This window comes from Miscanthus floridulus, chromosome 9 (assembly GCF_019320115.1).
Source record: "Miscanthus floridulus cultivar M001 chromosome 9, ASM1932011v1, whole genome shotgun sequence".
NCBI classification, from domain to species: Eukaryota; Viridiplantae; Streptophyta; class Magnoliopsida; order Poales; family Poaceae; genus Miscanthus; species Miscanthus floridulus.
Genome location: NC_089588.1, coordinates 105,802,347 through 105,826,044, shown reverse-complemented (window position 1 = coordinate 105,826,044; position 23,698 = coordinate 105,802,347). Strand labels below are relative to the sequence as shown.

The window sequence follows — 23,698 nt, the reverse complement described above, 5'->3', positions numbered from 1 at the left end:
GCGGACGGCACCTTGGGGCGCCAACCCGTTGCACAACTAGGCCCCCTATGCACAACCACGGAAGCACCCCGGCCGGCCGGCATGGTTGCGCTTGCGCAGAGGATCTGGCTCGCCTTGTGCCGTTGTGCGCATGGCTGACGACGAGTTGAGATGTTCAGCTAGCAAGCATCGTAGTTTGAGGGCATTTTGGATCCTGCACTATGGAATTGCAATTGTCACGGAAACTGTTTTAACGTGCGTGCGTCATGTACGATACTTGTTTCATCCAGTTCTGCAACGTAGAATTGCAATTTGTTACTGAAACGATTTAGATTTAGACTTCTGCAATAACATAGCTCCCCTGCATGTGCTCAGGGGAAGAAAAAAAAGGGCACAAAATTCAACACGTAACCCATTGCTGCATTTCAATTCATAGAACAGAATGAAGTCGCCACTAAAATTCTGCAGAATCATCCACCAACAGCACGCAAATTATTTGTACGCAACGCCAGAGGCTTGCTCTGCATATCGAGCTACAGCCCCGCATTTCAACAACTGGGCGTTAAACACTGCGAGGTCTTAGGTTACAAGAGTGAAAAAAAAAGGTTCTGCAGTCCAAAGTATGTACAGAAAAGCAGTCACAACATGCTTATGAGGGCGCTGATTCTGCCCCATCATGGAGAGCACAGCAAACGGTGGCCTTGTGATGACCCTGGTACACCCTGATGGTCTCTCCGGTTGGCATCGTCCATAGCCTCGCTGTGGTGTCAGAAGAAGCTGAAAGAGAGAACAAATCGATTAAGTGTGTACTTGATGAATCATCAGGGAAGGCAGGGGGGAACATACCTGTTATCAGATAAGCACCATCGACAGAGAACACACAGTCCCAAACCCAGCGCTGATGGCCTAAGGAGTTGATTGCCAGTGATGTTTCAGAATATCATTCGGAAACATAAGATGAATCTGAGATGGAGAGTTGGTTAATAAAAGAAGATTCCGAACATTACCGACTAAAGTTCTTTCCAACTTGAAGCCATCAACATTCCAAATCTTTACAGTGTGGTCAGATGATGCTGTGGCAAGATACCTGGAAACAAACCCAAGAATGTCACGTGGAACCCAAGAGGCCACAATAATACACTGGCAGAACCATGAAAAATAGCCTTTTAGACCATTATTACATTACCTGTTAGGATCGCAAAATTCTGGCGAAAGCAGGCACTTCAGAATGTAACCATCATGGGCTTGAAGTTTGTGCAGAGGTTCAAAGCAGGTGATTGTCTACATAACAGAATTTGTCAACTTGAAAAATTCAGAAATCACAATTCTATATTAAAGAACAGGTAGGTCTGCAGAACAGACTGACCTGAGTACCCTTAAGCAGGCGCCAAACGTAACATGTCCCACGGTTATTTGCAGCAACCACCATACTCCCATCCCACATGACTGTCAGAGATCTTACAGCAGTGTCAACCTCCGGTACCTAAATAATTGGAACCACATCAATTGTTTTCTTGCATTTCCCTTTCCACAGTAGTACCATAATACTGGAATATGAGTATGTGACTCACCAACTCACAGCTGCATGAGTTAGCGGCCAAATCCCACACACGTATGTTTCCATTCTGATCACCAGATATTAGCTCTTTCTGAAAAAATAAACATACAATGTTATGAAATTTGGTGGGAAGAAAGAAACAGAAGTAACAGAGGAGAATAGGCAAAACAAGAACTATCTGACTCAACCATCCAAGTTAAGAATACTGATACCACTTTTTAGTCAGTACAAGAAAATAAAGTTCCACAGGAAATTTGAGAAACAAAGAGAGTAAGACATAAGCCAAGCCATCTCTGCAGATTTGAAATGAAGGCTAGCCATATGAAAATTCAGTTCACTCTGCCAAGTTGACTTCAACTAGGGTATCACAATAATTCAAACCTCTGATCCTTCAAAAAAATAATTGAAACCTCTAAACTCATAGCTACACCCAGTCAAATTGTCTTTTGTCAGCATTTTTGCATTACAGAGTTGGCAAGGGATCCAATCAACGCCAAGCAATCACCTAAAACAGTATGGAAGTAATGAACAGAAGTAGCAAACCAAGAATTTTATAACCAATTGTAGCTTAATCAGTGTTGTACTTGGATGACGATTGAAGACATTTGAAATCAATTACCAGACCATACAAATGAATAATAAAAGAAATGATTCTAACCTGATTTGGGTGCAGAACTACAGTGTTGACAGCCGCACGACTTTCATATTCTCGTTGGCAAGTACCAGTCCTGAAACCGTACACGCACAAATAACAAAAATAAATATCAAAGACATAAGATGATTTACAGCTAAGAAAATTGGTAAGGTCCACATTGTACAAAATTTAAAAGGTAATAACTAATTTACGTCATAACATCTGGTAGCACTACCAGACAAACTCATGAAAGAAGTTGTATGAGATTTGGAGGATTCAGATAGTCAGATTTTAATAAAATTGGTGTGGTCGCAGTCTTCATGGATGAGCTATCGATTCATGAGGCGGTTATTTTCAAAATGTCTATATGTGTGCCCTTTTAAGTTTCCCTAATATTTAGTCCATTTAGGCCCCGTTTGTTTCCGCTTATAAGCGGCTTGTCGGTGGAAATAAGCGAGAATCCCGCCAAACACTTTGCTTATTTCCACCGATTCTCGCTTATGTGGTAAGCCGCTTCAGAGATTTGAACTACGAGAAGCGAAAAGCGAGAAAATCTTCGCTTAGATTATAATCCAAGCGTGGCCAGGAAAAGTGGAAACAAACAGGCCCTTAAAGCAAACCCAATGTGCCATATTGCGAGCATGGATGATAGCACCTGGAGATTTTATCTGCACTAGATTGTCCCCTAGTTAAGGACATTTTTTTTCAAGTTTTCACTAGAACTGCAGGTCAAGTAAAATAGGTTTGTAACTTAAGAAATGATAGTATGATACAAGACATTAGGTTTGAAAAGCTCACCGTAAATCCCAAATTCTAACAGTACCATCTTCAGAACCTGAGTACATCCAGTTACCATCACAATGGAATCCCACAGCCATCACATTGCTAGTATGTGAATCATAGCTAATTACCTGCTAGGTGTATCCTCATTAAATAAGGAAAAGTAACATGATGACCCATATGGATTGATGTTGAAAACATGTATTCGTACCGGTTGGGGGCTATTTGAGTTGACGTCAAAAAGGCGGATATGAGGATTGCCAGCAGCAGCTAAGAACCGCTTGTCGGGGGTTATCTCAAGGCGATTAACTTGCTGCAGTCAACATGTTACAGCAGCAAAAAGGTAATGTAATATTGTTTTTAAACTAGATACCTCTGATGCTGACAGTGAAGCATACCAATAGCCATTTCTTACAGAGTCTGGATATTGAATAGTGCGGTAACAGCGACCGCTCTTGGCTTCCCAAAATCTGATTGTGTGATCATAACTTGCAGTTGCTAGAATGACAGAAGGTTGAGCCATTTAGCAGCATTAGCCTGCGCATACATCAACACATGCTCTCAGAATGAGGAAAATAGACACAGACAAAGGATGGCATTATATATATGGTAACAAAAGATGGCATTATATATATGGTAACAAACGAATAGGCTTGGCATTACAATTTACAAAGAATCAATTTCTCCTATGATTGAGCATTTATTCCTATCCTTACTTATAAATTCAATCAACCCCTAAATTGGTACCTGATTTTTCTTTCTGCCAAATTACACATGAATAAAACACCATGACATAGGTAACCTGCTGATCCTCAAAGCTAAGTCTGTCTCCAGGGGTGGGTCTAGGATTTTGAGGTTGGGTATTCAAAATGTGAAGGGCTGTTCGGGTTTTTCTTTTTATTTACAGTCTAAAGTCTATTTTTAGCATGTATAATACGACATAATAGTAACTGTATGTATAATACGTAGCAGATATAACACATAGTTGAGGACACATGTTCATAGAAATGAGCTGAAAATTAGTAGTACCACTTCTCTTGTCTTTATGTTTGAGACCTCAAATCGAATCAGCCATCTAAAATCAGCAAATCACACTCAGGTAGTGCTCACTGCCATACTATGGTAGTTCCATTGCTTCACATAACACAATGAAATGTAAGGCCAATTAACTAAATTAGCTTACAAATTGGATTCCCAGTTGAAGGCTTGTTGAAGACTTCAATCGGTCAGACTTTCTCCTGCCTCGGTGCCTGTGCAGGTTGCAGAAGTGCTGCTGCCGGCATAGGCGCTGGCTTCCAGTCGCTCAAACGCCCGAGCAGCCGGTCGCCGGTCACCCCGCGGCGCAGGCGCCTAGGCGCGCTGCCGACTGCGGGCCCCCAACGGGGCGCGGCCGCCGCCCCGCCGCGATCCGCCTAGCCGGCGCCCTTCAGCCGCCCGTGCCCAGCGTCCTCGCCTGTCTCTGCGCACGCCGGAGGGAGTACACGCCGCCGCCCCCTAGGGTTTGGTCGGGAGTTTGGATCGTGAGGGAGAAGCAGAAGAGCCGGCCGACGGGATGACCCGGAGGAGAGCGATGCGATACCAGCGACCGTCAAGGAGGAGAAATATTGGGCTATTGGGGCTTGTTGGGCCATCAGGTAGAGAGGGAGAGAGTAGAGATAGGCCTTTTGGACGGAATTCTTGAGTACCCAGTCGTTTTTGTGTCATTTTCTTTTTTTTAATACACGTACGTGGTATATATGTACATGCCATATTTATATAGATTTTTTTAAAAAAAATATTCTCTCCATTCAAAATTACAAGATGTTTGGGTTTTTCTAGATGTATAGTTTTTGCTATGCACCTAGATATATAGTAAAAGTAATGTTTCTATGAAAGTTAGAACGTCTTATAATTTGAAATGTTTCTATGTATTGATCATGAGCCTTATGCATGATTATGTATGGTTTCAACACAAGCATTAGAACTAACTTGTGTATTAATATGTGTTACTAAACAAGTTGTACTAGGTCTTAGGAATGCGAGAGAGAAAAATGGCACGAAGACCAGTGAAAAAAACAAAGCTAATTAAAATGACGAAGTGTGAAAGATTACACGCGTTGGGCGGTCCATCAAATGAGAAGATGACCTCATCAACAGCGGCGGATCCACATGGGGGGCTGGGGGGGCTCCAGCCCCCCCTAATTTCTTGATTTCAAGCCTAAGCACTGTAGCAAAAGCTTGATTTCACCATTAAATCTTTATGCAAATCAACATCTCCATTGTTTTAGCCCCCCCCCCCCCCCCCCCTTATCCCGCATCGTGCATCCGCCACTGCTCATCAATATCACTAGATGATCGAGCGCGTCAATATTTTTCATGGCCGAGCATAATGTCATAACTCACAATGTACAACATACTCCACACACTAGCAGTGGCTGTAGCAGCGTGCCACTATCTCATCGATCACATTACCGTCGTATTATAGGCCCGTGGCAATGCTCCAACTCCAAGATCTATACTGGATTCGCAGTTTCTAAATTAGATTAATGTAATCTAAAGTATAAATAAAATGAGTCATGTAAATGTATACTTGATATGGTGCAGCTCCAAAACTAGGATTTCCTAGAGCTACATATACCCGCCTCTAGAAAATTCATTGTTTTTTTAGAGCTATAGCTCTATCAAATAAGACCTGTATTATACATACCCTTGACCCTTCATCATCTAAGCACACCAGCTCTTTGAAGATACTCAATGTTGTTAGGGAACTATATATGTAGCGAAGGAGAATGAGGTAGACGAACATATATGGGCTACCAGCCCACCACACAATGAGCATAGCACCTGAAATGGGTTATCTTTTGTACCGGATTTTCTAGTCTATCACTAAATTGTTGGTCTTGGTTTGGTAGTTCCAAAAACGCATCACACGCTAGTAGATTATTTTTTAGTTTCTAAAAAAAACTAATAGACTTTCTTTGGATAATGAGAGGCCAAAACTTATATCCATATAAATCGCCTCCACTACATTCCTCATTTTGTGGATGTGTGATTTGCGAGACAAGCATGTTATATCTATATTATCTATGAATAACAATATGAAGAAAAATTACAAAACAGCAGGGCATTTGGTCTAGAGCAATGATTCTTGCCTTGGGTGTGAGAGGTCCCGAGTTCAATTCTCGGAATGACCCTTTATACATATATATTTAATTTTTTTTTATTAAAAATAGAATTTCTAAATGATATAACCATGCAATTGTGAGGCATACATGTATACATTATAAATATTGATAAAGAAAAATTTATAACACAAGGGCATTTGGTCTAGTGGTACAATTCTTAGTTTAGGTGCAAGAGGACCCGAGTTTGATTCTCGGAATGCCTCTTTTTTTTTAATTAAAACTTTTGAACAATAGCCACCACCAATAAGACTGGTTTTGGTTCGCCGTTTTTTCCAGTTTTGTATTGAAAGAAGCACTTTACAGGCTCACGGACACACCCGCTTGCATCCCAAACATTTCTTTACTTCACTCTATTTATATCAAATTCAACGAATTTTACATTATATCAATTAATCGCATATTCAATTAATGGAAGAACAGAATGGTTTAACATGGTCAGACGTAGAAACCAAAAATCATCTGGAGGAGCAACATACTCCTACCACAGGATCCGTAGGTTAGCTAGTGCGCATGGAGGTACCGGTGCCTTGAGCATAGGTCATTCTGCTGGGTATATTTTTGATCTTACTGTTTTTATATTCAGTAAGACATTTGTGTTGATAACAATCAGTATGTTCGTCATGGTTGTGTAACACCCTGTGATTTGCCTCATGATAAAATTCACTAAAAATTTGAACTTTTTAAAACTTTACAACAAACTAAAACATGAAGTAGTTTATTATTTCTATAAAACCCTTTCTGAAAAATCTTTTCCAAAAAACTATGCATCAAAATACACCATGTGCATTGTTTGAATGTATGATTTGTTGCCCTAGGATTTATTTGGCACCAAATAATCCTCCTTGATTTCTTACCCCCAAAGCTCTGATCATTTGCCTCGAGCCATCCTTGATCAATCCCCTTGAACAATTCCTTGAAAGCATCCCTGACATCCTTTGAATTACCAAATCCCCCACCATTCAAAAAACTCCTTGAATTCAAATTGAAACAATTCAAATAGCTTGGGAAATAAATCTAGAAATAGAAAAGCAAATTTAAAAATGGAAATGGCACCGGGCTCAATCCTCTCCCTCTCCCTCTGCCTGGCTAGCGTCGCGGCCCAACCTTTCCCCCTTCTCCTCTCCCGCGTGGCCTGTCTCCAGCCCAACCCCGCGCTCTCTCTCCTCTCTTCCCTCCCACTTGGGCCGGCAACCGGCCGCTTGGCCCATCCGTGCGCGCCCCCACAGCCCTCGCCTTCTCCCTCTCGCTCTCGCTGACGACGGGACCCATGCGTTAGCTCCATCGTCTCCAGCGAGCCGATGATGCGAATACCACGTCGCCCAACGCCTCATGCTCACTGCTGCGCCACCACCTCGCCCAACGGTTGAATGGATAAGGATGACGATGACGTGGACCCCACCAAAGCTTCGTGACCCCGCGCGTTCCCTCTCTTCGCCCGCGACAACTAGCCATTGCCGCCGCCATGGCCGCACATGGTCCCCGCTTCCCTTCGGCCAAGTTCGGATAAGCTTGAACTGTAGCAGCAGAGTACGAGGAGGAATCCAAGGCACGGAGGAAAATATCTCGCCGTCGCGACAAAATATCCGCCGCCGGCGGAACCGACCTTGCCAACCTATAAATAGGCCCGGCGGAAGCCCCTCGGCTTCAACCAGTGGCACCACAAGCTCCGCCTAGATTAGGAATGCACTATCTCCCTAAAAGCCCTAGTTTGGTTTTGGTTAATTGATGAAACCTATTAGACTAACCCTATGACTAAGTGTGTAGATAAGTTAGGGTAATCCAATCCAAGTGGTGGAGCTAAATGGTGATGACCATAAGATGGTGATGACCACAAGATGGTGAACAAGTGCTTCACATTTGGAAAAGAAGAAAGAGAAAAACAAAAATAGGCTCAAGACAAAGGTATAACCATAGGAGCCATTTTTGGTTTGGTGATCAAGACACTATAGAGAGTGTGATCACATTTATGATTGATAGCCGTACTATTAAGAGGGGAGAATCTCGGTTAACTCGGTTATCAAGTGCCACTAGGTGAGTTCATACATGCATTTGCATTAGGACCTAGTGTGCTAACTTAACACCCTTGAAAATGCGTTAAAAATATGCTAACACACATGCACAAAGGTGGTATACATTGTGTTTGGCACATGGAAGCAAGGGTGAAGTGATAGAAGTTGAAATGGAGTTGTTTGGGGTTTCACGGAAGTGACCGGACGCTGGTCCCCGTGGGACCGGACACGTTCGGTACCTAACTCTAGATGTTGGTCAGTCTGTAGAGACTGACCGGACACGGCACGAGTCCAGTCATGTGCGACCGGACACGTCCGGTGGCTCCAGGAGCTCTCTGGATGATCTCTAAGTTGCACTGGATGCTGGCAGCGTGGTTCGACCGGATGCACCTATGGTGAGTCCGGTCCTGATGATGTGGCGCTCAGGAAATAGGACTGAGTGTACATTGGACGCTGGGCGAGTTCGATCAGGCTGACCAGATGCGTCCGGTGGTGAAAATCATGTTCTGGAACCTCTCTGAGTTGCATCGGACTCTGGGGAGTCGCGCGTCCGGTCAGGTGTCCTGACGCGTCTGGTGCAAGGTCAGCATGCGCGTGTTAGTTAGCTGTTGCGCGCCAACGGTAACTTTCAAATGGCTAGGACACATGGAGATTAACGGGCGACCGGACATCGGTGATCGAACGCGTCTGGTGCACCCTACAGCGCGTTCGGTGAACGTGCAGTCAGCTCACTAAATTGGCCAACGGGTATGTTGAGTGAGGGAGCTCCATAAATAGAACTTGGCCAGCTTAGGGAGGTCTCTCTTGGCATTTTAACATCCTTGACATCACTTTGAGCTGAGCATACTTCCTCCAACTCATCTCCTTACTTGATAGTGCACATCAAAGTGAGATTGAGTCATTCCAAGTGCATTTGTTTGTGTGATTGCATCTAGTGGCACTTGGGGATCATTGTTGCTGTGGTTTTCTGGTTACTCTTGGTGGTTGCCGCCACCTAGATGGCTTTGGAGCAGTGGAGGAGCATTGGCATGAGTAGGTGATTGTTCGTGGCCATCTCTCGGTGATTTGTGAGGGGTATTGTACCTTCCCTGGCGAAGAAGCCAAAAGGTAGCTCTAGTAAATTGCTCGTGTCATTGAACTACCCTCACTTGTGAGTCGGTTCTTGCAGCGCCCATTTGTTGGGCTAGGTTTGTGAAGCATGTATTAGCCATCGAACCACCAAGTGTGTGGTCGACACAACAGGGACTAGCGTGCCGACAAGCACGTAAACCTTGGGAGAAAAATTGAGTGTCCCTTGTCTCATTGGATATCTCTTGGTGTTCATTTGGTATTTATATTGTGATTAATTGTCTCTTGCCGGCGTTGGTAACTATCTCTATCACTTGCATTACTTTCACATATTCTTGTGTAGTGGTAGTTGTAGCTCTCTTGATAGAAGTAATTAGCTCTTGCTTGCTCACTAGTTTAGAGAATAGTGACTTAGACATTGATTGATATAGAGATCATAATATACTAGAATTGCTTGGATAGGTGGCTTGCAACACTTAGTAGAGCTAGAGCAAAAAGCTTCGCTTTCTAATTGACTAATTAGTTGCTCTAAGTGTTTTGTAGATTTTTTATTAGGCTATTCACCCCTCTCTAGCCATTTAGGACCTTTCACTCCCCCTTAGTTTCCCCTTTCCCCTCTCCTCCCGAGCTCCAGCTCGATTCCTCCCAATTCGGGGCGCCGCGTCTGCCATAGGAGTGAGCTCCGATCTCTTTCCGTTGGATGGAAGGAGACAGTAATGGCCCATACATCAGTGACTCGTGATGCTGACACATGGACCCCGCGTGGCAGCCACCGCAACCCCTTTCCTCTCTCTATCCCTCCGTGGACCAGGTCCACATGAAACCTAAGAAGGAGGCACGGGTTCATGGCATAGTGCAAACCCGGTGCGCAGCACAGTGTTAGCAGTGAGCCCTCCAACCTTGGGCCCACGCGTCAGCCACACAGTCGAGGAGGAAAACGCTAAAAGCACCCCGGGAGTGTACACAGAGAGGTTAAAAACACATTTCCTTGCATAGAAAAATTCCCAGAAAATTCCTAAATAAACTAGGTACACCCAGGAACCTACCCAAGCTTTTACATCTCATTTTCATTACCATAATTTCCAAAAATAATTCCCAGAGTATATTCCACATATCCTTTCCCTAATAAATCTTGGATAAATCATATCTCCTCCATCTTAAATCCAAATCCCATGTTTCTTGTAAGTGCAATCAAGCCCTAATGTGGGTTTTGGTGATAAATGACGATACAATTAGGGAACTAATGAGATTTATCAAGTTGACAAGCAGGTGAAATGAAATGGAGGATCTTATGTACAATGGTGGAGCCCCCAATTACAAAAGGACATGGCATCCGACTCAAAAGCGTTTAATTTGTTTTATAATTTGAATTTGAGTTTAGGAAAAGCCGTACTACAAAGGGGATTGAATTCGCAAGCTTAACATGCAATCAAGTGCTTATTCTATCCACCAAGCATATCCTCTAACACTCAGCCATGACAGCCTAATACACTCTTTTCTATTCCATTGCTGTCAGGGCAGAGTGGCAGTGCCGCTCTGTGGCCGGCACTACCGCGCCACGGCACTGCCATGCAAGGAGCGGCACTTCCATGACTTGAAATCTGACCGTTGGGGGAAGGGGTATTTTCTTCACCCCCTTCCTCTCCCAACGGTCACCCGTGTCCATTTGCACCAGAACTTGACCAGAGAAGCTCTCCTCCCTCTCTCTCACTCATTGAAGCACCTCAAGCTTCTCCCTTCGATTCCCCTCTGATTCCTTGAGAGATTGAGCCTCCATACTATGTTAGAGAGCTCTCTGACCTACTCTTCAACTTTCTCAAGCACTTGGTTCGCGTTCAAGCCGGCGGTTGCATTTGTTACTCTTGGAGCTTGGCTCCTAGCCAGCTAGTGTGTCGCGCGTGGAGCTTGCCAACTTGTGTGGCAGCCCCGGAAGGTTTGTAATCACCCAAGCATATAGTGGAAACACCCTCATCTCAAGAGGTCACTCTCTTGACTCGAGAACGAGGATATGGTTCCACGAAACCCAAGCCTTTGTGGCTTCCTCAACAATGTGGACGTAGGGAAGCCTTGGTGGCGAGCTGAACCACGGGATAAATCAGTGTATCTCTTGTGTTCTTGTTATTTTCATTGCAATATTTGTATTTGTGGTGATTCTAGGGTTTGGACCCGATCTACTTGCTTGGTCACTCCCTCCAACTTCTAAGTGGCTGAAAAGGTTCTACACTACCCAGGAACATCAGTAAATTGCTTGATCTAATTTTCATTGGGTAGATTTTGAACTATTGTCTTGGGTGCCTGGCAGAGCAGCACTGCTGCTTGGGGAGTAGCAGTGCCGTGGCCCAACAGTGCCGCTCGTTGAACAGCACTACCGCGCCTACGTCTGATATTTGTTTGAGCTAAATTTTTACAGGCCTATTCACCCGCCCTCTAGGCTAACCAGCGATCCTACATTTCTTCCACCAAAAATCTTATCAAATCAAACCCTACCTATTCATATCCTTCATCCTATTATTTAGTGCCCATTTAAATTCTAGTTTGATTGCTTTCCCTTCTCTTTTATTAATTAAACGATAACCCGCGGTAATATCTAACTATGTATATTCGTGTATGAGAGTACACCATGACATGTACCTGAATACTCAAATATACCCGCACCTATTCACCTAAAATGATAAGGTATATACATACATAGATATACCCCAGGTATACACATAGACACCCGGGTATACGCCTAAGTATGACTAACATTACTAACCCAAATAATCTAGGCATATACATATGCATGTGCGTATATGCCACTAACCCTAACCTAACCCTACACCTCTGCGTAGCCTATACCCTCCTGTACATGTATATAGATGTATATACATGTACCCAACTACCCAAGCTCCTCTCATGTATATTAATATGTATACGTGAGCTCACCTATGTAACCCTGCCAAACCCCTAGTGGACCTGTAGGAGTCAGACAAGTCGTTTATGATGACTTGGTCAGGCTTTATCTTTTAGGTTCACATAATAGTAAAACCTAATAATGTGGTCTGGTTTTCCATCAAAGGACCACACCCTTCCAACATAAACTAATAGAAGTCGTATCTTGTTGGATGGAACCTCTCTATCCAACCCTTACTTCAAATTGACACAATAATGATAAACTTAGAAGTAAACCCATCAACCAGAAAGAGCCAATCCATCTAGGACCGTTATCTTTCTTTGATTGACTATGCTTGTTTTGTATGCCTTGCTTGGTGTTTTCCCCTTTGTTTGTCGATGCTAGATAGCGTAGAATAGAAGAACCTAATGGAACCTAGAAGCGCAGCTACGCAAAGACATGTAGCAAGAAGCATAGGATTTAGGAATCGGATAAGGTTATAATCGTCAGCGAGTGGAGGCAAGTCCTAACCCCCACCTATCTCTAACCCCTCCACATAATAAACCATTACTAAACCACCCCCTTTTCCACCTTTCCACCATTATCATACTCCACCACCTCCACCTTATAACCAACCACCTCCCGCTTTCCATTAAATATTTAATAAACACAATTCATGTTATTCTTATGAGAATCAATACTAAGAGCATATGTGATATATGATGAATAATTATGAAATGAGAATATATGATATATGATAATGAGTATTTGTGATATTATATGAACCTTACGATATGATGAGCAAAGAACATGAACCTTGTGATTAATGAAAACTGGTAAACTAAAACCTATTTCCAACAGGAGCGAGTGAGGGTATTTCCACATGGTGTGGATTACCTTTGGCTGGTTTGCCTAGTGAGGGTTCTTGTTGGGAGATACTCGCTTCAGTCATATAAGGACCGGTTCATTTGCCATCTCGCCTGGCCAGAAACTCATACAACCACATGGCTATATGGGTAGTCTTGGTCTCACACCCTGTTAGGTAGAAATACAATTACTACTAGGAGGCCGGTGTTGGCAATGGAATATCAGGAGACGACACGGATGCTGAGTGATCTTCCGTGGTCTGGTTGGCATGGATGATAAGTGATCTTCCATGTAAAGCCCTTGTTTTGGCTGAGTTCGAGCCCTTTTTATTATCGATCGGATGATGTGGTATCATCCGAATACTTGAAATGGATGATGTGGTATCATCCGAATACTTGAATTGGATGATGTGGTATCATCCAAAGCTTGTGTATTTCCAACCCCTGAGAAGCCGTGGTAGTGTTGTATGGATGCCTGAGGACATTCCATCCGGGTATGAGATCTCGTTAGGCTTGTCTAAGCCATGACGATGGTGTCGGACTGTGCCTATCTTGTGGGGAAATATGTACAACCTCTGCAGAGTGTATCAAATCTATTCGAATAGCCACGTCCTTGGAATAGGCAATCGCTTGGATGAAATGCCAAATGATTAGATGTTTTATAAAAGAAAATTGTGACAATCTGGTAAGTTGGAACCTACTAATCTGGTAAGTTACACCATAAACCCCGGGAACTGGCGAGAAGGACTAATACTCTCCGAGGGCCCAACCTCCCATTTATATACAACTCAACTCTAACCAAATACCACTCAAACCACCTGCACCCTCTCTCACCAAATACAACTCCACCACCATAAACCACCTCCACACAGCCTTCGCCATTCACCCCACTTTACTCAAAGTTAGGGCTTACTGAGTACTTTATGTACTTAATCCCCTCCATTCTATGGTTTTAGGAAGAAAGCTATAGAAGTATATACGAAGATGGAATTATCCAAGCTACATAATGAATAGGACAATGGAAGTATACACAAAGAAGGAGCCATACGACTACGCCAAAGGAACTACGCTATGATTGAGATATAGGAATAAGTCTAGGGTTTATGGCCGCACTCCAAGTTGCATGTAGGAATGGAGCCACGACGACACAGGACCGCTGTGTTAGAACTCTGATGTTAGCTATAAGGCCAATGGCCCAAGCAATGTAAATATGAACTTTGTAATGTGTTTTTCCTGCTAGCAATAAAAGTATGATTTTTTATATCAATCTTCTTTGAATTGTGTGTATCAGCTACTGATCCAGTGACTGATACATAATGCACAAAGGACCCTAAAGTAGGGTCCCGATAGGTTGCCACTACAACGATTAATTGTAGTTCACACGTGCACACGAATTTACTATTATTTTTCTGGATTAAATTAAACATGAAAATACCTAAAATCCTAACAGATCCACCCTCCGTGGTGTCAAATCTACCACCTCCGCCACGGATGGGGTTGTCGTCACCGCTGCCATAGCCACCGCCCACCCGAAGACAGAGAAGAAGCAGAGATGGAGACGGAGACCCCTCCCTCCTGGCCACCTTCACCATGGTGACGGTGATGTCGATGGACATGGGGAGGGGTGCGGGCGTGCGAGCTTCTACCCGTATCGTCCTTGGCAAGCATATATATATATACACGATGCTCCACATGCACTAGTGGTAGTTGTAGCAGGCTAGCAATTTGCCACTGTCTCATGTACCACATTGATGTGCCATATTATATTCTACATACCCTTTATCATCTAAGCCCACCACCTTTTTGAAGATACTCGATGGTGTTATGGAACTATATATGTACTGAAGGAGAATGGCGTACCGGATTTTGTAGTCTATAGATAATAATAATGCATGCCATAGTAGTGATTATTTTTAGACAATAAGGTACTATTAGACTTGAGGTCAAAACTTATCCTCATATAAATCACCTCCGTTACATGCTGGCCTGTTCGCTGGAGGAATCTGGATGGTTTAAAGGAATGCTGGATGAATTTGTGAGAGAAAAACACTGTTCCGGATGAAAAAATAAGCGGATCAAGCCGGATTTAAGGGTAACCTTCCTCATTTTGTATTCTATTATAAAAATTAAATAGTAAAAACAAAATGAAAGGGCATTTGGTCTAGTGGTACGAGAAGGTCCGGAGTTCGATTTTCGGCAATGCCCCTTTTTTATTATATTAAACATTTTAATTAAAGCTGCAGAATGATGTCTAAACAATTTGATAGGCAGGAATTATCAGCTAAATATATAAATAAAGGAAATTCTACCTAACAGGCCATTTGATCTAGTGGTATGATTCTCGCTTTGGGTGCAAGAGATCCCGGGTTCTATTCCTCGTAATGACCCATCTTTTCATTACACATTTCTTTTATATAATTAACTAAAACTACAGAACAATTTTACGAATTTCAAGTTTGGCAGTTGAAAGAAGCACTTCTTTATACTTGACTCTGCATATGCAATTCTACGGATGATGGCAATCTCACAATCACAACCCGGCAGATCGGGAGGTCAGGTCAGGTCACGCGACGACGAACACCCTGAGCTCCCCCCGGTCCCCGCGGGTGACGCGGGTGTCGTCGTCGAGGTAGGTCATCTCGAACTCGCCGCTCCCGGTGTTGGACGGCGGCCGGAGGTTGTCCGGGATGCGTGGCACCTCCAGCGGCGGCAACTGCGACAGGCTGCCCTTCGTCTTCACCGTCGTCTTCTCGAACGTGATCTTGACGCCCGAGGTCCCTGCACGCGCACGCGGCAATCAATGGCCGCCGTCGTCAGAGTTACGGATGGGTGGCACTGTGGCAGAGAGAAGAGAGCAGAGCAGAGGAGGGGCGGGAGGATTGGTGACTGACTGACGCACCGATGATCTCGAACTTGTGCGCCAGCGTGGCCGTGGCCTCGAGCGGCGGCAGCGGCCACGGCGCGCCGAGCTCCAGCTCCACGATGTTGTCGAAGTCGCGGCTTACCACGTCGATCCGCTGGAACACCTGGCCGAGCGTGATGGGGAGGAGGCGACCGGTGGGCGGGCCGGGGCGGCTGCCGCCGAGCGTCCGCGACGAGAACGCGCTACTGTACAGCAGCCGCCACCGGCCCTGCAGCTTGTCGAGGTCCCTGTTGAGGTCGACGGGCCCGCCCGCCGCCGCCGCCTCCAGCTCCCGCGCCGCCGCGTCCGCGCGGTCCAGGTCCTCCTGGCCCGCCGCCAGGCCGCGGTTCAGCCCGGACACCGCGCTCTGCGCAGATCACGCAAGCAGAACACGAGCAATCCGTTCACAAACGGGCCAAGAAAAGAAACACTAAGGGTTTGAAACGATCTTAAGTTGCTGGCTAATCACCGACCAGGAGCTTGATCTTGAGCGAGGCCACGTAGTCGGAGTCGGCGCCGGCGCCGGCATCCGCGTAGTCCACGGGCGGCGGCGGCGCCGCGGCCGTGGCGCAGATGGACAGCTCCCGCCGCCGCCGCCTGCAGCTACTCCGGCTGGCACCAGCCGACCAAGGCGCGCGCTTGACGCTCACGGGGCGAAGCGGAGCGCAGGTCGACGCGGTCGCGGCGCAGCAAGACGACGCGGCCATGGCCACGGGGGACGGACGGACACGTCTGCTTCGGAAAGGACGTGCGGTGCGGCGCGCAGAGCAAAGAACAAACGAAAGGAATGGCTGCCGGGCCTAAGCTTCGGTTACTCAGGGCGTGGTTGGGAGCTCGCAGGAATCACAGCGAGCGCGCGAGATGTCCATGGCGTTCTTGAAGCAGCAGAGGAGGAAAAGGAGAGATTTTTTCCTTTTCCGGATCTGAGTGAGGGGTCGTGTGGTGAGAGGGAGAGACAACGAGTCGCCGGGTCGGGTCAGAAGGCAGCAGGTGAGTGGAGTGGCGCAGCTGGGGACGCGTACGGGGTGGATGAGCTCGTGGGCACATTCCTTGGCCTTCTGGAATCTTCCGTCCACACGGCTGCTGGAAAGGAGAATTCGTACACGACCAACCAAATGCTTAGGTTCATGCGGCCGGCTAAAGTAGCCTGCATGCGGAATGCGCGGTTCTGTACATAAATAAAATAAATAATCAAAAGCCTGATCTTGTAAATAAAGTTCAGATTTACTTTAAAAATTGAAAACTTTCCATTCCTTTTCAATAAAAATATATAAGTCCGCAATTATTACAACAACTAAATTTGCAACGACATAAAAAGTAAACTTTCAATACCAAAAAACCATTTTAAAAGTCCAGAGACCGAATTATACAAGGCTATTCCACTTAAATAAACACTAGTAGCAATATAGATTATAGAAGGTTTCTCCTATTTTTGAAATAACAAGAGAGGACATGCAATAAAAAATTCACAAATGATTTGTTTGAACAAGTTATACAAATGATGTGTATTAAAAATAAATAGAGGTGCTATGAAAAGGAACAAACTATGGATAAGGATGACTAAACATATGGTTATCACAACTAGATAGAGAATACAAAGTATCTATTGTGTTAGAAATGAACAAAGTGTAAAATGTGTAATTTAATATAATAAGTAAGTTTTATTAGTTTGAGAAATTAAACAATGCATGACTAATGATTACGTCTCCTAACACTATACCCCAACCAATCTGTAGCTATTTTTACTTGTACTAACTCTAAATCGGTCGGTACATATATTTAGTGGTTCCCTCGGACGATCGGTCGGTAAAGACACATACCAAAGTCCAACTTTCGGTTGGTATAGCCCGTTTTTAATTTTTATACAATTATGTTACATTATTACCTATGCCACACAACCATCCCTCTCAGTCGTGCTAATAACAATGCTGCACATACGTGTAAATCTAGATTCAAAGAAAAGTTAATTATATGAAGTATTTTTTATTAGATAATATATATTGAATAAATAGGGTTTCTATTGCTTAAGTATCTCAATGTTAGCCCGTCCGGGAGCACGGGTCGATGGACTCGTAATGAGTAATAATAAATAAAATTACTGAGACTTAGCAGTATGATTCTCCTATGTTCTAGTGACAAGAGAACACATGCAGTCAGAAATTCATAAATACTTAATAAGAGTACATTCTAGTATTTGGTTGATGACGTGGTTGTAGCGTACGTGGATCATCGCCTTTCCCCATCCATGATTATGACGAAGAAGAGGCCTGCGCTGCAAATGCCGATGGCTATGACAGCGTAGGCAGGCCACGGCGCTGTCGGCGCCACGGTGATGTAGACGGCGGTCATGAGCGAGAGGAGCATAGCGAGGCAGGCAATGATGGTCAGCTTTTGGCTCCACTCCAGGTAGTGGAGCTTCTGAATCGTGGACGCCTGCCTCGCCCAGATGAGCAAGAAGACAACGACGATGGAGCTGCACATGGCGAAGCTATTGGAGATCACGAACGTTTTGAACACCCTGTTGTTGCCATGAAGGGCGATGCCCTTGGCCTGGTCGTAGCCGCCGGGCATGGTGAAGGTGGAAGCGAATGTGACGGTGGCGATGAGAGTGGCGGCGAGGAAGTAGGCGTCAACGACCTTGTCGAAGTCGTTCTCGTTGAGTGGCCTGCGTTTGCTCAGGAAGCTAGTCGGCGGCAATCGCGCCCTCTTGGACTCTTGCTTCTTGAGCTTCTCCCAGAGGTAGACCTCGTATGTGTTGATGTGCAACTTCTTCTCCAGGAGGCTGCGCGCAGTGTCACCGTCGCTGTTGCGGAGGCAGGGGTCGACGCGGCTGTCGTTGAGAAGCAGCAGCCCGCACTGGACGCGGCTCATCTTGGCCGCGAGGTGTAGAGGCGTGTCGCCGTTGCCGTCGACGCGGTTGAGCAGCTCCGCGGGACGAACACGGCGGAGTAGGCACCTGAGCACGTTCTCCTTGCCGTTGATGACGGAGGCGTGGAAGGCATTGCGGCCGTAGCTGTCCGCCATCTCGGCGACGTCTGCTGGGCAGTGCCGGAGCAGCGCCGTGATAACGGCCGTCGAGCCGTATTGCACGGCGACGTCCAGCGGGGACATCCTCATGGCATTACGTTTTGAGCAACTGCTCCGCACCTCTCTGGTTGTCCTTCTCCGCCGCGTAGTGCAGGGCGTTGTTGCCATCGGAGTCGGTCAGGTCGATAAGATCAGGCTGCTTCTCCAGCAGCACCTCCACCATTATTCCTGCAGCGTGTGTTGCGCCGTGCGCGTGCTATTAATTTTGTGCAAGAGTGATGCACGAGCATGGCTCTACAAAATTAACGTTTTGGTTTCCCTATTTTTCAAAGTGCTTACGGTGATGGGTGCCGAGCATGGCCCGGTGAAGAGCCGTGCCGTTAGCGCTGAGGGAGACGGCGGGCAAGAACTCCTGGCCGATCCAAGGATAATTGAGGATCCTTTCTACGACTTGGACGAGGCCCTCGCTGACGGCCATGTCCAGCGGCGACTCCATCCGCTTGTTGAGGTCGTGGCCGCGGTTGGGGTCTGCTTCCAACAGAGCCAGCGCCACCGAGCTCCTGCGGTACATCACCGCCTCGTGCAGCGCGGTGTCGCCAGCTTTGTTGACAATGATCAGAGGGCTCTTCTTGTCCTGTGGCCACGCCAGGGCTCGGTTGATGAGCAGCTTGGTCACCTCCAGCTTCCCCGCCTTGGCCGCCAGGTGCAGCGGGGTGTCGCCGTCGTCGTTCCGGGTGACGAGCAGCTCCTCGTTCATGTCCAGGACCTCGCCGGCAAACTCGGCGTGGCCGTGCAACGCCGCGAGGTGGAGCGCCGTGTTCAGCTGGGGCGTCGTGGAGCTGAGGACACTGGGGTCCTTCGGATCCACCAGCTGCTTCAGGCGCGCCACACTTCCTCTAATCGCTGCCTTGTGCAGCGCCGGATCCATGCCTCTCTCGCTATCCATTTGATACCTACAGATCGAGCGGAGAATAAACTACCTTTCTCAACTCTCAGCAGACCACACTAGTACAGAACAGATCTTTGATCCTCGACCAAAATAAGCTCTAGTTCCGGAATTTTTTGCGCCCGGGACTAGAGATACCTTTAGTCCTGGTTGGTGGCTCCAACCGGGACTAAAGGTCCCTGCCCAACGGCTACTGCGCCAGACAGAGGTGGCAGGGACCTTTAGTCCCGGTTGGAGCCACCAACCGGGACTAAAGGTATACTTTTACTCCTGGTTGGTGGCTCCAACCGGGAGTAAAGGTCTACTCCCGGGCCGTGGCTGCGCCCGGGGTTGGAAAGTTACCTTTAATTCCGGTTGGATCCATCAACCGGGACTAAATGTTCTCCCTTTATAAATCGGCCGTCTCCTCCTTCCTCCCCGAGCCCGAGCTCAGCACATTTTGAAGCTCACTACAGTAGTGTTCTTGCTTTCTCCCTCCCTCCATTGTTCCTCCATCCATTCTTCGATTCCTCCATCGATTTCTTCGATTCATCTGTCGATTCTTCAGTTATAAAGGTTACCAATCTCATACTCTCATTTTTCACCATTTTCTTATGCCATTTTGTTCACTATATATATTTATGGTTCTTTATTGTGGTTTTTTTTTCATTTGTAAGCAATTTGAGCTCAAAATCACTTCAAGCTTGCATATTTACATGAAAGAAGGTTAAAGTATATATAAATATAAACTTAGAAAATAGTTAGAAAATTATAGCAAATCCGTACTAGTTGAACTTGCGGACCGTGTTCAGCTCGGCGAGCATGTTCTCTGCCGAGCGGTAACGGACGTCAAGGAGGAGCTTTGATTCTACGAGGGAGAGCGACAACGGTCGTGGAAGACCGTGTTCCCTTCCTCGTAGAATCGGAGCTCTTCCTTGACCAAGTACGGTGCCGTCCGGTGGAGAAATGCTCGCCGAGATGATCACGTAAGCAAGGTCAACTAGTACGGATGGTTATTTATTCACATGTCCTGATATCGTCGCAGTAGTCTGTCAATCACCGTACCTAAACGTAGTATATATAAATAAAAACTTAAAAAATAGTTAGAAAATTATAGAAAATCCGTACTAGTTGAACTAGCGGACCGTGTTCATTTCGGCGAGCATGTTCTCTGCCGAGCGGTAACGGACGTCAAGGAGGAGCTTTGATTCTACGAGGGAGAGCGGCAACGGTCGTGGAAGACCGTGTTCCCTTCCTCGTAGAATTGGAGCTCTTCCGTGGCCAAGTACGGTGCCGTCCGGTGGAGAAATGCTCGCCGAGATGATCACGTAAGCAAGGTCAACTAGTACGGATGGTTATTTATTCACACGTCCCGATATCGTCGTAGTAGTCTGTTATGTGTGTACACTCCCATTCTTCTGTTAATTTGCGGAAATATCATGTGAATTACTTACCTGCCGCAGTAAAAGACGAGAACACAATGACCATTAAAAATATCATTGTTTAGAGATCTAGATAATTTTATAGTTTGTTAATTTTATTTGTTTATAAAAGGAGAAATTTATAGTGTGTTAAAAAATGAGTATAGAGAGTAGATGGCAACTGCTTCCGGGTCCTCGGCCTCTCATGGGTTTCCAAAGCGACTTAGGCCGGGCCTTCCTCTCATTCCATGCGGTAAGTGTCGTGATGAGACGAAGATTGTGATGGAGTACCGAGTGAAGAAGGAGGGTCCCAACAAGGATCGTATCTTCTACAAGTGTCCGGATCGCAATGTGAGTTATTTTATCGTATTTAATGATTATGGTTAGTTTATACCTATTTTCATGATGGTTGTGATTAAAGTTCTAATTTTTTGTTTTAATTTCAGTGGGATGGCAGTGGACGATGTTCATGCTTCTACTGGGAGGAAGAGTATGTTGAACTCGTGCAAAAATATCTTGCACAATAGGCAGATACGACGGCTAATGAGGCAGTGATCCAGCCAAAGAAGCCTAAAGATGTTGCACAATCGGGGGATCTGTCTGTTTTAGTTGAGATTGGTCGCGAAATCCTTGTGCTCCTGAAATGTATTTTAGCTTTAGTTCTTTTAGTGGTAGTTGGGATTGTCTACATTGTAGCGATGCTTTCATAAATTTGTATCTTTTGTGGTGGCACGCATGTTGTATAAATAATTAATTATGATCTAGGTTTTAATATGATATTTATGTCATGTAATGCAGATGAGCCGTCATTGGATGTATAATGCTGATCGCCGCTCCCAAGAGTTCATTGACGGCGTGCATTCTTTGTTACGTGCGGCCGAGGCAAACAAACGCGACGGTTTCATGTGCTGCCCATGTGCCATATGTAAGAATACGGTGGAATATCCTTACTCAAGGACTCTTCATTCACACTTGTTCAAGTCGGGTTTCATGCCAAACTATATTTGTTGGACAAAGCACGGAGAAACCGGTGTTGTAATGGAAGAAGGTGAAGAAGAACAATGGGACGACAATAATATTATTCCTGATGGTGCGTGCTTCAATGATACTACAATGGGAGAAGCTGAAGAAGAGGTAGCCGCAGAAGATGAGCCGGCTGATGATCTTTGTCAGGTCATTCGTGACGCACAAAGAGAATATGAAAGTGAAAAGGAGAAGATCAAGTTCGAGCGGATGCTAGAAGATCACAAGAAATTGTTATACCCAACTTGTGATGCAGGGCAGAAAAAGTTGGGAACCACACTAGAATTGCTGCAATGGAAGGCAAAGAATGGTGTATCTGACAAGGAATTTGGAGAGTTACTAAAAATCCAAAAGAAGATGCTTCCGAAGTACAATGAATTGCCCGCCACTACCTACGAAGCAAAACAAGTTGTTTGTCCTATGGGGCTAGAAATAGAGAAGATACATGCATGTCCTAATGACTGCATCCTGTACCGTGGCAAAGAGTACGAGAAATTGGATGCATGCCCGGTATGCCATGCGTCGCGGTATAAGATCAGGCGAGATGACCCTGGTGATGTTGAGGGCGAACGTCCGTGTAAGAAAATCCCTGCCAAGGTTATGTGGTATGCTCCTATAATACCACGCTTGAAACGTCTGTTCAGAAACAAAGAACATGCAAAATTGTTACGATGGCACAAAGAAGACCGTAAGGTAGACAATATGTTGAGACACCCTGCTGATGGGTCCCAGTGGAGAGCAATCAACAGAGAATTCCCAGAGTTTGCAAATGACGCAAGAAACTTAAGGTTTGCTTTAAGTACAGATGGTATCAATCCTTTTGGAGAGCAGAACAGTAGTCATAGCACTTGGCCTGTTACTCTAAGTATCTACAACATTCCTCCTTGGTTATGCATGAAGCGGAAGTTCATTATGATGCCTGCGCTCATCCAAGGCCCGAAGCAACCTGGCAATGACATCGATGTGTACCTAAGACCACTTATTGATGAACTTCTCATTTTGTGGAATAAAGAAGGTGTACGTGTGTGGGATGAGTACAAACAGGAACACTTTGATCTGCGAGCATTGTTGTTCATAACAATCAATGATTGGCCTGCTCTAAGTAATCTTTCAGGACAGTCAAACAAGGGATATAATGCATGCACACACTGCTTCGGTGATATTAGAGGTGTATTCTTGAAAAAATGTCGAAAGGTCGTGTACCTTGGCCATCGTCGATTTCTTCCTGCAAATCACCCCGTAAGAAAGAAAGGTAAGAATTTTAAAGGGAAGGAAGACCACCTGACCAAGCCTCGCAACCAAACCGGTGAGGATGTACTCGATATGGTCAATGATGTGAAAGTCGTCTTTGGAAAAGGACATGGAAGCCAACCTATTCCGAAAGACGCTAACGGTCACGCACCCATGTGGAAGAAAAAGTCCATATTTTGGGACCTACCCTATTGGCAAGTCCTGGAGGTCCGTAGCTCG

At 45.5% G+C, this 23,698-nt stretch overlaps 2 protein-coding genes and 1 pseudogene across 2 annotated transcripts; all 3 read right to left on the bottom strand.

Moving 5' to 3' along the window:
• Nucleotides 1-378: 378 nt before the first annotated feature.
• On the bottom strand, nt 379-4,553 carry LOC136482549 (target of rapamycin complex subunit LST8). The gene is made up of 11 exons (XM_066479764.1): nt 4,135-4,553; nt 3,367-3,488; nt 3,163-3,264; nt 2,970-3,082; nt 2,196-2,265; nt 1,551-1,628; nt 1,346-1,462; nt 1,166-1,260; nt 987-1,066; nt 826-885; nt 379-756 (listed from the first exon to the last, which is right to left on the bottom strand). Exons 2-11 carry the CDS (start codon nt 3,472-3,474, stop codon nt 629-631), a joined length of 951 nt encoding a protein of 316 aa, XP_066335861.1. The 5' UTR covers nt 3,475-3,488; nt 4,135-4,553; the 3' UTR covers nt 379-628.
• A 10,711-nt stretch (nt 4,554-15,264) lies between these two features.
• LOC136482548 (plastid-lipid-associated protein 6, chloroplastic-like) lies at nt 15,265-16,630 on the bottom strand. Its single transcript, XM_066479763.1, has 3 exons — nt 16,306-16,630; nt 15,830-16,199; nt 15,265-15,708 (listed from the first exon to the last, which is right to left on the bottom strand). The coding sequence occupies exons 1-3, from the start codon at nt 16,537-16,539 to the stop codon at nt 15,494-15,496; spliced, it is 819 nt and encodes a 272-aa protein (XP_066335860.1). The 5' UTR covers nt 16,540-16,630; the 3' UTR covers nt 15,265-15,493.
• Nucleotides 16,631-18,058: 1,428 nt separating this feature from the next.
• Nucleotides 18,059-19,787, bottom strand: LOC136480500 (protein ACCELERATED CELL DEATH 6-like; annotated as a pseudogene).
• Nucleotides 19,788-23,698: the final 3,911 nt, after the last annotated feature.

Excerpts from the sequence above, each read along its gene's own strand:
- LOC136482548 (XM_066479763.1), bottom strand. The coding sequence starts at position 16,539 with ATGGCCGCGTCGTCTTGCTGCGCCGCGACCGCGTCGACCTGCGCTCCG. Across the intron at positions 16,200-16,305 it reads CGCTCAAGATCAAGCTCCTG|AGCGCGGTGTCCGGGCTGAA; the intron begins GTCGGTGATTAG and ends TGATCTGCGCAG. Across the intron at positions 15,709-15,829 it reads GCACAAGTTCGAGATCATCG|GGACCTCGGGCGTCAAGATC; the intron begins GTGCGTCAGTCA and ends GTGCGCGTGCAG.
- LOC136482549 (XM_066479764.1), bottom strand. The coding sequence starts at position 3,474 with ATGGCTCAACCTTCTGTCATTCTAGCAACTGCAAGTTATGATCACACA. Across the intron at positions 886-986 it reads GTTGGAAAGAACTTTAGTCG|GCCATCAGCGCTGGGTTTGG; the intron begins GTAATGTTCGGA and ends TCAACTCCTTAG. Across the intron at positions 757-825 it reads TGGTGCTTATCTGATAACAG|CTTCTTCTGACACCACAGCG; the intron begins GTATGTTCCCCC and ends TCTCTCTTTCAG.